Here is a 17,365-nt window from a genome sequence, read left to right on the forward strand (position 1 = left end):
AAGAATAATTGTTATATTTAAAAGCTAGTTTTCTATTGGTCATTTTCAAAGATTTGTTTCTTAAATCACTTCTTAATTGCAGAAAAATTCAGAAGTTAATGGAATATCTGTAGCTCTGTTCGATAGAGAAATAAAGCTTTAAAGCAACATTTTCTTCCATGCTCTCGCAATTTGCACTAAAAAGATTGTGCTGAAATAGGTCCTTAAATTTCGATGGTTTTCTACGAATGTTTTTAAAAAAATATTGGTACATTTTAGGATTATTGTTTCATACATTAAATTTGTAATCTTTTTTAAAACTGCACGAAATTGGAATAGTAAATAATATAACTTACAAACTGAAACTTTAGTAATTAAATTTTCACACATCAGTTAAAAATTCCCTTTTGATTTTGATTCTTAAGTCACTTTCTGACTTATCGAGGACCTTAGTTTTATTTCGGTTCAAAACTACTTTTATTTTAGCTGAAAATTATTTTTAGTTAACTATACTCTAATGACAATAAAAACATTTAACTATAGATAATTAATGAAATTCCATTGTTATTTTTCCAAAATCTTTAATGCAATTCAGCATTTGAATAATAGGAAATAGTTTTTAAAAGCTGCTAAAAATACACTTTATACAACAATCTAAAGTATTATTAGTAATCCCCAACCATTTTTTTCTCTTTTGATTGATTCAAACTCTCCTATTGGCCATTTTCAGTACCATTTTCAATAACGTTCACTTCATAATTTCAGAAAATCCAGCTGCAAATGGAATCTTTGAAACTCTATTCGATCGACAAATAAAGCTTTGAACCAAAATCCTCTTTGCAGCGATCGCAATAGCACTGAAGGGATTTCGCCCAAATAGGTCCTAAAATTTCAAAGCGTCCTTTACGCTTGAATACACAGTGTCCTGCACAGTATCGAAAACGGCAGATGAAAGATGGATGCTATCTCCTTTACATATCGTATCTGTCCATGTCAGCTTCCATGCTAAAGCTATTATGTAAGAATTTCTCTTGAAAATAGTTGCTGAATTTGTTTGAGGAAGGGAGTGTGCTGGAGTGGTAGGAAGAGTCCTCGGGCAGCGTTTTAATTCAAGGACCGAGCGATTAATTACTGGACTGGTATGCGACATGTTTTGGACATTCCGCTGTTGTGATGGGAAGTAGCCTCTGGAGGCACTTTGCGTTGTTGTGTTTTAATGGGCATTTTGAGTGTGGATGCAATGCTGCGCCTGAAAATAGTGTATCACGTGCTGGATAGAGATGAATTTAAGATTTCATTTGGTTGCTGTTCATTAGTGAAAAATACTTAATGAAATTGTGCATGGTATATTTAATATTAAATACGAAAATAAGATAAATGGTGAATTTCGATTCTTGAATTAAAATGCAATTTCGCTGCATTTTGTAGAGAAATATATTCCTCGAGTATTTCCTGTTTTTGTATTGTTAAACTAAGATGGTTTAATTGTTCTATTTAGTTTAATTTTTTATATTTTGCTAAGGCAGAAACAATAAATAATTCAGAGAAACTAAAAGTTTGGAATGAATTCATATTTTACTTATTTTTAGTAAAAAAGAAGATTATTTATGTGCTGCAATAAATAAAGTTTACACTTTAAGAAATTCCAGATAAAATTAGGGTATGTTGCATTAGCACTCAAGGTGCTAGTACTTTTTACCGTATTTATTTTTTTTGAAGAACCAACAAATCTGATATATCATAATTTTTAGATTAATAATTATCGTAAAATATTTGAAGCATTGAATTAAATAAATATTAAATCAATTAAAAAAATTACGGTAAAATATTTTACATTAAAAGTAGATTTTACGATAAAAATGGATTTTACGGTAAAATATATTTTACTGCAGCTGCCAGTACTTTTTACCGCAATTTGATTTCGTATATTTTACAGTGTTGAAAAAAACGTGAAAAGCACTAATAAATGTTAAAATGTTTTTCTTTTAATACTTGCGTTTTCATGTTTTTAAATATGTTTTGTAACCGTAAAATTTATAAATTTAAAATCGTCATTTTACATTTTTTTTCTGATAGTTAAAACCATAAACTCTTAAAGGAATAATGTAAGCTTATTTTTATTTATTTTCTAATAGTTAAGAAAGAAAGTATTTTCGAATAAATGGAGAAGCCGGAAATAATATAGTCAACTTTTTGTATAATCAGAAATTTTATTTTAGTACTATAATTAGTTCTCCGAAATCGATGCAAATATTTCCAGAAAATAAAAGTTTGAGGAAGCGAATAAAATTTTGAACGTAAAATGCGTCACTATTTTATCCCTTTGAAGTGCATAAATATAAATAAATAAAAATAAAAGACTGAATAAAATCGGTTGAGCTCCAGGAAATTGAAAATAAATATAACATGTAAATGTATAGAATGTAAATCCTATTGAAGATCCCAAGTAGCAGGCTGTGTTTGAGAAATGTATCTGCACTTCAAAAAATCCCCGATTAAATAACACTATAAAATACCATCATATTGGATGCATAATCCGCAAAATAATTTTACTGTGAAATTTATTTTTACCTAAAATTATTATACTGTAACTTTTCACAGTATTTATTTATTTAAATGATTCAGTGATTTTACGATAATTATTATTTTAAAAATTATGATATATCAGAGTTATTGTTTCTCAGCATATTTCGGTGAAGAAGGATTTAATTCAGAATTTTTTACTGAGTACTTGTTGGCCTTACAATGCGATCTGATATAAATTTTAAAAAAAATATTGCTACTACACATACGTTTCTATATTGCTAACTAATCCCAGTCATTCGGATTTCTTGCTTTATACTTAAATAAAATGAACAAAATCAACAGAAAAATGGGCTAACAAAAAAACTATAATATACTATAATTGTAATCTAACTATAACTACACTATACTAAACTAACTCTAAATATACTATAGTACTATAGCTATTACATAACTATAAACTATCGACTAAAACGATAAAAAAATATAAACTATAAATATAAACGACAAAATGAACAGAAAAATTGTTTAACAAAAAAAAAACTTTAACATGTTTAATATCGCGTAGTTCTAAAAATTCTACGAATGTTGGAAATGAGTATATTTAGTACAGAAAATTCACAGTAATTTCACAGTAAAGAGGCTTGAAATAAATTTTTTTTAAATAAATTAGTACATTCATTATCAATTTTTTTTATCATATAAATGTACTTCAGTAGCTTGTTTTATTTAATATAAAATGAGTCAGGCTTACTGCATTTACCATACTTTTTATAAGTAAGAATTGAGAAAGGTTATAAAAATTTTTCGCACGTTTACTTTTAAATTAAGCTTTTTTATGAGTGTGCATGATATTTAGTGCATTAGAATTTTTACTCGTGCCATTAATTTAAACAATAGGATCAATATTTTAAAAATTATTTAAATTTAATGTGTTATTGTGACCTATTTAAAGTCAAATAATTGACAACATTTATTGGTTAATCTGATAAGCTCTGTAAAATTTGTTTGCTCTTACAAGTTATATTATTGATTACCATAGTTTAATCTATTTACATGATATAGTTAGATTTATTAGTTTGGGGAAAGTTTTCAAGTATCATAAAATTGAGTAGAATTTATCATATTAACAAAACATGTTTTTGTTTGAATGGTGATCAGTTTATGTAAGCATTTTGTTCCTTTGTTTGTATGCTTTCAGTGCTATCAGTTGATATCAGTTAATTTAGCTACTCGATTTCACTTCAGGAGGTTGCATGAATAAACAATATATACAATTAAACTTACAATATGGCATTATTTATAATCAATGAATATTTAAATAGTTAGTGAAGAAATAATACAAAATATAGTGTCGCAATTAATTTGATACATTTATAATACTATTTTTGAGATTAAATGAATTGAGAATTGATAATACAAAGTCAACCATTATTTATTTTGTTCGAATAATAAATAATAAACATTCCATTTCCAATTTCTTAGAAGATCAATTAATCAGTTTGCATCGCAAAGAAATTTTGCTTCTGTTGCCACAAGAGAGAATTCTTAACAAATATTTGAACACCTAATAAGAAAATATATTTACATTCCTTCATGTTAAAGAATTTGTTTATTTTTTTTTAATTTTCCTCTGTAAAATGAAACGAATTATTTTAATGAAATTGAAAGATTTCATTGCAAGTTAAATATTTAATATATAATATTAGTAATAGTTTCATCTAAGATATTCATAATTTAATTAAAATCGACTAATGCTGTTCAAATGAGACCTTTTTCGTAAAAGAAACAACATTGGAGCTTCGTTGTTCGTCCGAAATGAAAGGTAGGAAGACATGATGAGCGGCATTCCCGTTCGTAATTAAATCCTGCGGAAACAGCCTGGAGTGTGCATTTTCTGAAGGGTCTGAATTTAATTAAACCTTGAAAGTCTTCGTCTTTGTTTCATCACAAATTTTGTTACAGGTTAAACAGACTATGCAGTTCTTAAATAAAGAACTGCAAATATCGTTCTTTCACTGCATTTTGTTAGCTTTCTATGTAGTTCTATGAAATAAGCTCAGTTAGATATACTCTGATTGGTTAATTTAAATCGCCAGCTGTAAGGGTTTATCTAAAAGACTCAAATTAAATAAGTTTCTGATTTACTTTCATGAAAGTTTAAGCGAAACTTTAGACGAAGAAGCTGCGTTTCCTTAACTAATAGTGATTTTAGGAGGTTTATTTAATTAATCGGAATATTTCCTTTAATTTCAGCAGATCATTAATTTTTGTCTTCAAAGTAATATGCATTTATATATTATTGTATTCATATATATATATATATATATATATATATATATATATATATATATATATATATATATATATATATATATATATATATATATATATATATATATATATATATATATATATATATATATATATATATATATATATATATATATATATATATATATATATATATATATATATATATATAGTCGAAATTATATAAAGTAAAATGAGACATTCTGATTAACATGTGTGCCAGCTAAATTCCTACACCGCAAAAAATTCAAGATTAAATTTCGGTAAAAAGCACCGGCACTCAGGGTGTCTGTATTTTTGGCGTTACGCACGTTACGGAACAAAAAATCTGATAGACAATAATTTTTATAGTAATACTTAACATAAAATTACTGAATTACTCTAATTAAGTAAATTGAAGTGTAATATTTCACAGAAAAATGAATTTTACTGTAAAATGGATTTTACGGTTGATGCCACAAAATACCGGTACTATACACCGCAACTTGATCCGAAGATGCAGAGTACTTTGGATAGAAAAACTGCTTTTCCTAACTGATAGTGGTTTTGAGAAGTTAATTTGATTAAGCAGAGCAATTACTTTAATTTACAGCAAATCACGATTTTTTTTAAAGAATTAATATGCATTGATGCATTAAACGATGCATTTTCATTTATACTGTCAAATGCATCACATTTAGTTGCATAAGCAAATGATATATTTGACAGCTATCATATGTTACAAACGATGATATCATAATTTAATCACTATTTCACCATTTTAACATACATTTATAAGTTAAAACATTGAATATTTATTTACCTAAAGAGTTTTGATTTTAAATTACTTTAGATTATAGAAATTAGTGTTTCATTTTATAATACTTTATTAGGATAATCATTTATAAGAACACAGCTTTTAAAACTTCCATTGTTCTTCCAATTTTTTTATTTGAATATGTTCTGTCCTATTTTTCTACTGAGCTTCAGTAAGTCGAGAAATATAAGCTTATAAGCCATATTCTGCTATAAATGCTGTTATAAAGTATCATCATAATTAGTTCTTCTTCCCTGTATTTCTTTCGTTAAATTATTATTAAAATCAGATTTTATTAACGTCCTTTTAGCTCAAAATGTTACTTTAAGTAGAGAAGCTGATTGTTTTTAACCAATGATTGTTTTACGCAAGTTATAAATTTATTTCGAATATTTCTTTTAAATTTAAAATTTAATTACCTATGCTTTTTAATTAACATGAATTTAAATATTCATTTCATTTATTCTGTTAGAATATATTATTTTGAGTTTCATATGCAAATGATATATTCTATGATGCTCTACGTAAACGTGACTTATCATCTATATGATATCACTATTTTAAATTTTAAACACTAGATTTTTTAAAGTGAAGTTAAATTATCAAAACAATTGTTCAATTTTAGATTACATTTTTCTAATAAAAATTTCTCTGAGGGTATTTTCTGATTAACAATTTTTCTATTGTTACTTTTTCCAGTTAAGGATATTTTTCTAAGAAGCTTCATTACAGAAATTGTTTTTAATTTAAACTATTAATCATACTTGATGGTTAAAATGTCCTAGTAAAAAGTTTATGAACCATACTTTGCTTATATATTTTTATGAAATGCGATATTTCAATTCCTTCTTATATTTTTATGCATCAAAATGCGAGAAAGGAGTGCATAAGAATGCACATTTTTTAAAATACTAATTTATTAATTTAGCTAAATCATAAGATATTTATATTTACTTTGAAATAAATGTTTATCATAACATTTTATTTTTAGAGTTTAGTTAACTTTTATGAACGATTTTGCTAGCGGTTTTAATTTTGCTTATTCGTTTTATTTTCTTATTTTTTAAAATTTAATTTGATATTAGCGTGCATTGTTAGAAATTTCTTGAAAAAATGGTTTAATAACAATTTATTGAATGGTTATTTTACCATATTTAATCAAAACTGTCAAATAACCATAAATGAAACGGTAATCAAACTGTTAAATTTGAGAAAGATTATTTATTAACTTCTTTCACTTAATACGGTTAAACAACCAGAATCTTATCTCACCAGCTAGAACCACCTAATGAAGCTACTTCGTTCTTTGAAATTGTGTACATATCATAGCCAAGCGGGCTTATCTGTTAATCTCATGACCGACAGAACTGGAGTTCGAGTCCTAGTGTTGACACCCCAATGTTTCCTCCCTTCCCTTCAAGAAATGAAGAATTCCCAGTGTCCGGCACTCTCCAATGACCATTACCTTACGAAAAGCCGAGCTCCTATGTCTAGTAAAATAATTTTTCTTTTTTTTACTTTTTTGAATAATATTAGTAGTTGTAAATGGATAAAAAACCGTCTAGTTTTGCATTCATGGTTTTATAACCATACTTCTTGAAAATGATTTCAAAACCATAAAGGAAAAAAATTTTATTTACCGTAAACTTTACGGTTAATCGGATGGACAGACAGCTGCCAGTTATTTTACCATAATTTTTGAAAGAAAATTTTAACAGTGTGTCAAGTAGTTTAAAAAAGTTAAAAGAAATGCTATTTATACATATATTTTCTTGTTTTAATTTAGAATCCAGTAAGCCACATCCTTTGCAAAGCATAACTGAAGAGGGAATTCATTGTGATTTAGATAGCTTCATTATGCACGAAAAATTAGCTCTCGGCAACGTGTGGACAGCAAATCATAGGTAATTCTAAATAACAAGTTTTTTTTCTTCCCAAAGTGGATTTGTTCAAAGTTACAGATAGAAAATGATAATTAATGCAATTTTTTTCTTGTAACAAAGAGTTTTAAAAGCGAGCATAAATTAACGAAGTATCTGATTCATTATTTTTCCTTTGTGAACCCACAGCAAGCTAAAAGTAATAACATATCTTTAAAAAAATGAACATTAATTTCTTATGTATATTTTATTTTCAAGCGGGAATCATTTATTTCTGGAAATAAATCGAAGTAACATACATTTGAAATTAGATGTTATATGAAATGCAAAAAATAAAACTGCTCAGCATCATCAATCAGTTTTATGAAGAAACTAAAATATCTAAGAAATAAAACAATTTGAGCATTAATGATGTTGACAAACATAGTTTTGGTATTTATCCTTACAAATAATTGTGCAGAAGAAAAATTCTTGTCATGTCCGCACCATTAATTACACGAACGTGTAATTCGTATCCATTAGTCGGAAAATGATAATCTATAGTTATGTTTTTTATTTATTCATTCATTCATTTTGGCAAAAAAGGGATATGATAACAAAATATAAGAATTTTTGGTTTGTAAAGGAGTATCTGAAAAAAATAAATGATTTTTTTACAGCGCATATTTTAACGTTTCTCATTTTCAGCTTTCATATTTCATAAGGTAAAGTATTAATCATGAAAAGCACATTAAATATACTTTTAGAAAATAATAAGTTTATCAAATCTGGTAGTCAGGGAAAATTAAAACATTTCCTTTCATTAATTTTAAGTAGCTTACTAAAGTTATCACCATTATTATAAAATAAGTACAATAATTTATTTAATTATAATAAGTACAATAATACATTTTAACTATTTATCATAGAAATAAATAAAGCTAAGCAACGTGAATAAAGTAAAAATGATGAATCAATAAGCATACTATGGCACCGGTTACATATATTAAAACTTGCTCATCATCAAAACCCAAAATGATAAAAGAAGACAAGAAAATAATTTGCAATGAGGAACAATATGAGTTAAAAATAGTGTAAGAGGATCAATTTAGAACTAAATAATCAAATGAAAAAAGAGTGATAAAAATCAGGTTCTTGAGGGGTAAGGGGAGTTGTGCAAGAAGCAAAAAAAATAGTTATAATAATTAAATAATTAAAAATGTTCAAAATATGGAGAGATTCCCAAAAGTAAAGGTCAGTAGCTGGGATTACTGATCTTTACCTATTTCATGTTTGAGTACGAATCTTGATTTCGGTTAATAGTTTAATATTTCGAAAAATTCTAGCAATTGAAATTATGATTTTTTTTAATGTTTGGAAATGCATTTGGGAAACATCCATTCCCTCACCATGAACTCATCTTTTTATTACAAAAATCAGCAAAGGCTCATGCCAAAACCAAACATAACCAGCTGAAACTCATAATTCCAGCAATTTAGATTATGATTTTTTTAACGTTTGGAAATGCATTTTGGAAACTGCCATTCCCTCACCATAAACTCATCTTTTTATTGCAAAAATCACCAAAGGCTCATGCCGAAGCCAAACATAACCAGATGAAATTCATAAAATCTGCGTAATAACAATTTAAAGCCAGTGTAAATTCAACAAGATTCTTATAAGTATTCTCAAAACGTGTATAAAATCACAAAATACAACTTATAAATTTATAATTAAGAAAGACTTTGCAATTTATATAAGAATTTATACAAACTTTCTCCTAAAAAAATAAGTAAGAAAAGTAATAAAACACAAAAAAATGTTTACATATATTTTTTTTGCCGTGTCTCTGACATAGCCGAATCAAATGTTTCCATGCGTCTTGATTACTGCTTCTGTGATTTGCTTGATATTATCGTCATAAAGGTCTATCAATGACGGCAAGACTCCTATTTCTCTCAGATTAGCACTCATTGCTGGACACTCAAAGATGTGGCATGGTGCGTATCTGGGCAGTTTCCACAATTCCTATATACTTTCCTGCCCTCTCGGTCGATCTCCATTCGTCTGTGGTGATTGGTTCTCAGCCTGGCTAGAGTTTTTGTTGTGGATCTATCTGCATTTATATTACAAATCATGTGTTTCGTTGGAATTGGTTTTTCTCTTAGTTTCGATTTTTGCAATTGCATTTGCATCTTGGATGGAGACATTACAGTCATTAAGGTTGAGATTTCTGGCATCTTTGTCTAATTTATCTGCATTTAATGTTTATATTAAAATACCATTAAAGAAATAATATACTTACATGCAACAAGTTCAACTGGCAAATGTACAAAATATACAGTGCATTCATAACAATGATTATACAAATTAAGTTATAAATCAATTAAGATTGTGTTTCTTATTTTTATGACAGGTATTATTTATTATATAAAAGGATTATTAATAAGTACTGACTGTTTTCAGATGGCGTACAAGTGATTTACTAGGACATGAAGGCAGTTATAGTCCATTACATGTTCACGCTCAAACATTTGTTAATGATGGACAAGAATTGTCCGATGCTGAGTGTGATAGAGACTTGAGGCATATTTCAGAAAATGGTAAGTATTATACAAAGAGTGACAATTAAAATAATCCTGTTATTCCATTATCGATTAACTTCTGCTTAATGGTTGTCGATGAAACTTTGCATTTACGTTATATGGACGACGGGAAAAAATCTACCATAAAAGTAATAAAAATTTTAACCATCAAATGAGAAAATTTTCCTGTAACGAACTAAAAGAACTTCACCCGTAAAACGTATAGCATATGTTCATTGTGAATTCCATTTGCGACGAACGCACGCGAAAAGCACGTTGTAGCGAGTTCTAATTTTATTGCAGAAGGATATCAAAAAAATAAAATTTTTATTGCTTTTAGTCTCATCGTATGAGTTAAGTATAATGCTGAAAGCACAAAGTATATGCTGCTTATAGGTACACTGCATAAATAAAGTATCTAACTATATAAGTAATTGAAAAATAAAACATGTAGAAGCATGTGCTATTGGAAATAAACATCTTATCACACGTAAAAAGTTAACACATGCAGTGTATCGGTAATAAAGAATTAGTAGGTAACGAAGTCGTGTCAAAAATTTAATGATTACTTCCTATTGAGGACAAAATAAATTTTGTATCGGACATATTTGGTAACAATATTAATATTTTGATTTGTTAAAATAGTCAAAAATAGTGATACTATATATCGTACCATATTAAAAATGTTATAGGCAAGTTATATATACAAAATTTTTATGTTAGATATTTTGCTTTTTTTCTTCAGAATACTCAAAGTTATTTTTAAGTTTTCTATCCTTGGTTCCAATATTTTTCAATTATCTCAAAAGATATCTAAATGCATTAGAGGAGGTTTCCAAGAACAATAAATTTTTAAGTGGCAAATAATATTATATCTTTTTTACAATATTGACTGCTGAAATCAGCAAGTTGTAATGCATTTTACTTATAAAATATGGGGTATGATTAGCTAAATGTGCTAGCGGTAAAAACTACCATATTACTCTTATGTCCTAACCATTATTAGTAGATTTCCACTACTAGTAATTTGGTCGTTCATCACTGTTACTAAAATTGTATGTAAATGTAGTAAATTGTCCCTACCGATACTAAGCTCATTGTTTACATGCAGATTTGTATTAAATATAAATCAAAAATGTAAGAAGGAGTTTTAATGAAATTAATAATTTAATTTATTATTTAGTGAATTTAATTACATTTCCATTGTTAGGATAAAAATGCCATTTTGGTTTGAAATTATGCTTTATTTGTTTTTCTTTCTTTTAATTCTTCGCTAATAATTAAGTTGCACTCTTTTGGTTCAACATTATTTTAAAAGTCAGAATAAAAAATCATGATAGATTCCTTTTGTCATAATTGCACTAAATCGCAATGTGGGCCAAAAAGTAAAATAATAATTTTCGACGCATTAGAGTAATTGACGGTCGATAATTACCTTGGGTTTCCAAAACAAACGGTTCAGAAAACGCTGCTCCCCTTTTTTAGTTACAACAAAGATACTTTATAATCAACTGATGTCGGGAATTAGCTGTAAAGCCAGTTATTTAGGGTCATTATCATATTTCTATTTTTCGCTGTCTCTTGCATTTTGAATTGCTATGATGAAATCAATTATTTGTTACATTGTTCATTTATTGAAATTTACTTTCGGTTTTTGCTGAAATGAATAAGATCAATGATTATAACACTTTATTTGACAATAGTGCTTACCTGTTCTTTTAAATTACTTACACTTCTATACAAAATTTGATTTCTATGTTGTATTATTGATTTTTAATGAAAAATACAAAATATACCTAATAATGCAAAATCATAGCTGAGACATGCGTTCTATTTTCCACTGCCATTTTTATTTGTAATTGTAATGGTGAATTATCTGTATACAGAAATTTACATTTATTTTTTATTGAAATCTGTCTTATTAGACATATTTCAATAAAAAATAAATGTAAATTTCTTATAAAACGATTATAGCACCTTTTGATAAGAATGTTTGCAAATTTTTCTAAATTACTTAACTTTCAATATAAATTGATTTCTTAGTGATTTCATTAACTATGCGTACAAAGTTTTCCAAACAATTTAAAACTATGCTTTAGGCATGTATTCTAAGTTTCATTGTATATCTAAATTTGATTGTCCCTTGCATTTTAACTTGCTGAATTGAATAGAATTCTGAATCGAATTGTTTTATTTTTATGATGAAAAGAAGAGTAGGTTTGAATGACTTATTTTTCAATGGTATTTGGATATTTTTAAAATATATTTGTAACATTCTGAAAATTGCATTCTATCTAATATACTTTATAACAGTGTTTAAAATAAATCTAATTTAAAATTTAATTTTTATCTGAATTACATTACATCACTACATTATATTTCTAATGAACTAAAATGGTTACATGCTAAAATTTTAATACTTATAAATGGTTTAGGAAATAGTGATACAAATAAGCTCATAGAGCGGATTATAATTTATTAACAAGAAACAGATAGTAAGTCAGGTATCAAGCCATGTCAAAAAAATTCTAATTATTGAAGTTCTAAAGTATTTTGGTAAGTAATTCTAAAAGTAATTTGGCTAAAAGATTCCGGTTAGTTTCAGAAAATCATTCAATGGTGCTCCACTTTAGGCAACTAAATGGAATTCGAATAAGATCGAACTCATGATCTCATAATTTGTCCTTTATGTTGTGGAATAATACAAAGCCCAAGGTTTATTCGAAATTCTCAAACCCGACTCGGGCACTATATTTGTTTCTGTTAGTCCAATTACAAATCGTTTCGCTCTAAAACTTTGTTCAAGGTCTTCTCGTTATTGTTGAATTAGGCTAACCTGTGGAAGACAGTATGCTTAAGACCGTATCGACTTTCATCTATTAGGAGATACCTCAAGATGGAATCAAGTTAACATGTCTTATACTAGGGAGTTGGTATTTAATAATCTTAGTGATAGTTACGCCATATGAGCAATTCTACAAATAAACGCCAGTTAGGCGGCCAAAAAAAAATAAAAAAATTTTTGGGAGGCACACTATTTCTACATGAATTTTCTTCTTCTTTACACCCTAAAAAGGCGAGAAAAAATCGTGAACATGAAATTTTTTCTTTGTGACATACTTTAAATGTGACATACTCTTTCTGACATACTCAGATAAATCTGAGCCGTTTATTCAGATAAAACGATTTTTACATAAATATAATGTTATTATAATGTCTCTCTAATATGTATTTATAGAGATTTCATACTATAAGATTATATTTTAGTATAAAAAACAAAAATAAAAAAATTTAATCAAAGTTCGTAAATTGAAAAAATCGGGAAAAATTCAAAATTGGTATTTTGTCATTTAAAGTATGTCACAAAGAAAAAATTTCATGTTTAATATTTTTTCTTGCTTTTTTAGGGTATAAAAAAGAAAAAAATTCATGTAGAAATAGCGTGCTCCCCCCCAAAAAAAATTTATTTTTGTTTGGCCGCCTAATTCGCGTTGATTTGTAGAATTGCTCATATCGTCGCTTTGAAACAAAACCGTAAAACTCAAAAAAATCGAAAAATGAGATATTTGGGTCACTTTGTGTAAAAAAAAAAATCACCCTTTTAGAGAAACAAAGTATTATCTTCATAGTTCAATAAAATTAATTTAGAGAGCAGCTAAATCGTTATCGCATTGGCTCGATCAGCATTAACGCAGAAAGTTAGAAATTGCTCTCCTGAAAAATTTGCTTTTTTGAGTTACCACGGTTTAGTTTCAAGGCGACGATATGAGCAATTCTACTAATAAACGCCAATTTTTATACTAAAATATAATCTTATAGTATGAAATCTCTATAAATTCATTTTAGAAAAACATTATAATAATATTATATTTATGTAAATGTAAATAAATGGCTCAGATTTATCTGAGTATGTCAGAAAGAGTATGTCGCATTTAAAGTTTGTCACAAAGAAAAAATTTCATGTTCACGATTTTTTCTTGCCTTTCTAGGGTGTAAAGAAGAAGAAAATTCATGTAGAAATAGTGTGCCCCCCAAAATTTTTTTTATTTTTTTTTGGCCGCCTAACTGGCGTTTATTTGTAGAATTGCTCATATTGCTCCTCCACCAGAATTTTATCTGCGATATAATTCGATGAATCACTAGTGCACATACATTAATGCCGTTTATTTATTTATTTATTTCATTATAATTTTATTTATTTTTCCGCACCTTTATTTCATTTAATTTATTTATATTTTTTGTGGTTATTTTCCGGGAGAGTTGTATTTATTTCACCTGATTTCTGAGTGCTAGTTTGTGCGCAGATCAACTGATCAATGTGGATCATCCATCAATGTTAGTGAGTTCATATCATGTCCGGGACACCAATGTGGGGATAGAGTATGCTTACGACCATGTCAACTTTCATCTATCAAAAAGTACCCCGAGATGAAATTAAGTTAACATGCCTCATATACTAAGGATTTCGTACTAAATAATCTTAGTGGTAGTTACACACAAACCAACGCTGTAAATCGATGATGAATTTGTTGATGAAGTGTTGAGAATTGAGTTTGCGTGATGAGATGCGATTGCGAAAACAATCGATAGTAATCATAGCACTACGCATCTATTTGTGCTTAGAAGCTAATGGTGACCATGAGGGTCACCGTATTTAAGCTCTCAATGTTGACGGCCTGACTGCAAAATGGATTGGTGTTGTTACCTACTGCATGTTTTCGGGCAGCACCATTTACGCATTTCAATTTTTTCAACGAAAAATATTGATATAGAGTTCTAGTCATGTGATTACCTGCTCTCGTAACTCTCACAGTTCTGCGAACAAGTAATTTCAACGGAACTTGTAATTGTAAGTTTCTAAATGTTTTGAAACGCGAAGTAATTTTAATGATTCTGATGAAATAAATTTTTTAAATTTTTTTAGTGTTTTTAATTTTAATTTTAATTTGTTTAATACGACCCGCATTTTTGGAATATAAATTCTTATAAATACTTTCCCTGAATAAAGTTTTTGAATACATTCAACCTCTAATTTTAGGTAAATCTTCCTTTCATAATTTCTTTTATTTAAATAATTTATTCCAAACTAAAAAAAGAGGGGCTGGCCACACAATAAAGTTACATCACATAACGTCAAATTACGCACTGAGAACCCGCAATTGTTAGCAAAGCAAAATTAAATATTCTTAATATTATTTCCATCCCAGATAAGTATATATATCAAGAATTTTATCTTCATTATTTATTTCATGTTTCAAGTTTTTTTCATACATGTGTTACATCTCGATTTAAGGTGTGTACTTTTATTTTTACAGGTTTAAAGTCAAGAAATGTTCTTCAAGTGAACACACGAAATATGTGTTTGGCAAAATAATATTATATAAAGAAAAAATATTGAAATGGAAGAAAAAAATATTTTAAACAAATCGAGCTTTTATTTGTAAAAATGTATCATATTTAATATAGTATATAGTATTTCAAAAATTGTTTAAAGCAATTAAATATTTAAGCTTGAAGTTAATTGAAGTGTTTTGATGAAATGTTATTATTTAAGTTATTAAAATTTTATTATAAAAAGAGGCATTGACTATTGACCGTCTTTGAAGTTTTAATGTCCGGTTATCGTTAAACGAATAAAGTGTTCTTAAAATTAAGTTTAGAGGAAGACTAAAAGATTATAAATGGATGAAAAAATTATGAATATCAAAATGTTACAAAGAATAAGATTGAAAATTTTACTAACATTCACACATTCAATAACTAACGAAATGAAGGATGTATGATTGATATCTTTTCAAGTTATACTAAGGAAATTTCTTAAAAAAATGTTTGTATAAAAATAAATAGTAAATAACGTTTTATGATCATATTAAATTAAATTATACGGAAATTAATCTATCAGAAAAAATTGTTACTCATAAGAGATGTTCAATAGTTTGACCGATTAATAAATAATATCTGTATGTAAGGAATAATGCTGAAAATCTATCTTTATGAAAAACATCATTAAAAGTAAAAAATAATTTAGAAAATATACAGTAATGCAGTTTAAACTACTGTTTTTTAGTAGTTTATCGAACAACTGATTTGTATGTGATATACAAAAGCATTTATTTTACCATTTCAAGAGTTAAAGTTCTTGTGCTTAAATTATACACCCTGCAATCGAAATTTCCAAGATTCTGCTTTAATTATACTTAACTTCAATTCCCTTAAAACTGACGTCTCGTCTGAAGCATACATACTTGTAAATGACACTTTTAAGTGTCGTAATTATTATGAAATTTCTTATTAATTCAAGAGTTTAATTTCTAATTTTTTTTGTATCTTATTTTATAACATGTTTCTGGTTTTTTTTCATGTGTTCATGATACGTAACTTCAATTACTTATGAACTGTCTTCTCTTATTGAGCATATGTGTATTGTATAAATTTTCATACGGCACTCAAAACTATTATTGTTATGAAAATCAATTCAAGAATTGAACTTTTAATCATTTTGCTTTTTTTATATTTTACAATGTGTATGAGAATTTTCTTTACTATGTCAATGATATTTCACTTTAACTATTTATGAACTGTTGTCTCTTATTGACCATAAACGTATTGTTATGAAATTGCTCACCATTTACAGATTCTAGTCATGTTATTACATATGTTTTAATATGTTTCAAGATTGTTTTTACTGTTTTTACTTCACTTAAATTCCTTGAAACTGTCGTCTCATCTTAAGAGTACATGTAATGTTACGTTAAATGTAAAATATTTGTGAAAAATAAAGAATATGTTATTTCTAAATAATAATTGTTGCAATATTTTTTTTTCAAATACAGGGCTTTTTTAATTAACTTTTTAATTTGATCCACACATATTTAACTAGTTGTATAATCGCTCTTCGGCGTAAAACCGACTCTACAAAATCATGCACTAAAATACGTATACCAACATTATTAATTACGCAAACATAATTCGAAAACTTGCTCTTATTTATTATTATTTATAGTCTTTCTCAGTGAATTTATGTTATTAAATGAGGAAAAACAAGTTTTTCAAAATTCATCCCATCAACCAAGATTAAATATTCGCAGTATCATTTAGTATAAAACAATTGCTCATTGTTAACCCAAATTTACCAAACTTTACAGCAATTAAGTAAATTTTTCCGTTACATATCACTCTTGAGGAGGCGTAAAAAGCTTATAACCACAGTACTCGCACAGTATATTTGTTACCCTTTAAAAACCACCACACCACTTACCACACCGCCAAAAATATGTAATACCAAAGTGAAATTAGGTATAAAAATAGTG

The 17,365-nt window shown here is 27.3% G+C and overlaps 1 protein-coding gene across 1 annotated transcript in view; it reads left to right on the plus strand.

Annotated features, from left to right (window-relative positions):
* LOC107452989 (cell adhesion molecule Dscam1) overlaps positions 1 to 16,853 on the plus strand; it is a 270,828-nt gene extending 253,975 nt beyond the window's left edge. The window contains exons 26-28 of the mRNA XM_016069635.4: positions 7,398 to 7,515; positions 9,937 to 10,073; positions 15,371 to 16,853. Coding sequence (XP_015925121.2) covers positions 7,398 to 7,515; positions 9,937 to 10,073; positions 15,371 to 15,429 — 314 coding nt within the window. The 3' untranslated portion in view covers positions 15,430 to 16,853. The remainder of the gene's footprint in view (positions 1 to 7,397; positions 7,516 to 9,936; positions 10,074 to 15,370) is intronic.
* The last annotated feature ends 512 nt before the right edge of the window (positions 16,854 to 17,365 follow it).

The sequence above is a fragment of the Parasteatoda tepidariorum genome, chromosome 10 (genome assembly GCF_982258835.1).
Source record: "Parasteatoda tepidariorum strain Cologne lab strain chromosome 10, Ptep-v5.0, whole genome shotgun sequence".
Taxonomy (NCBI): Eukaryota; Metazoa; Arthropoda; class Arachnida; order Araneae; family Theridiidae; genus Parasteatoda; species Parasteatoda tepidariorum.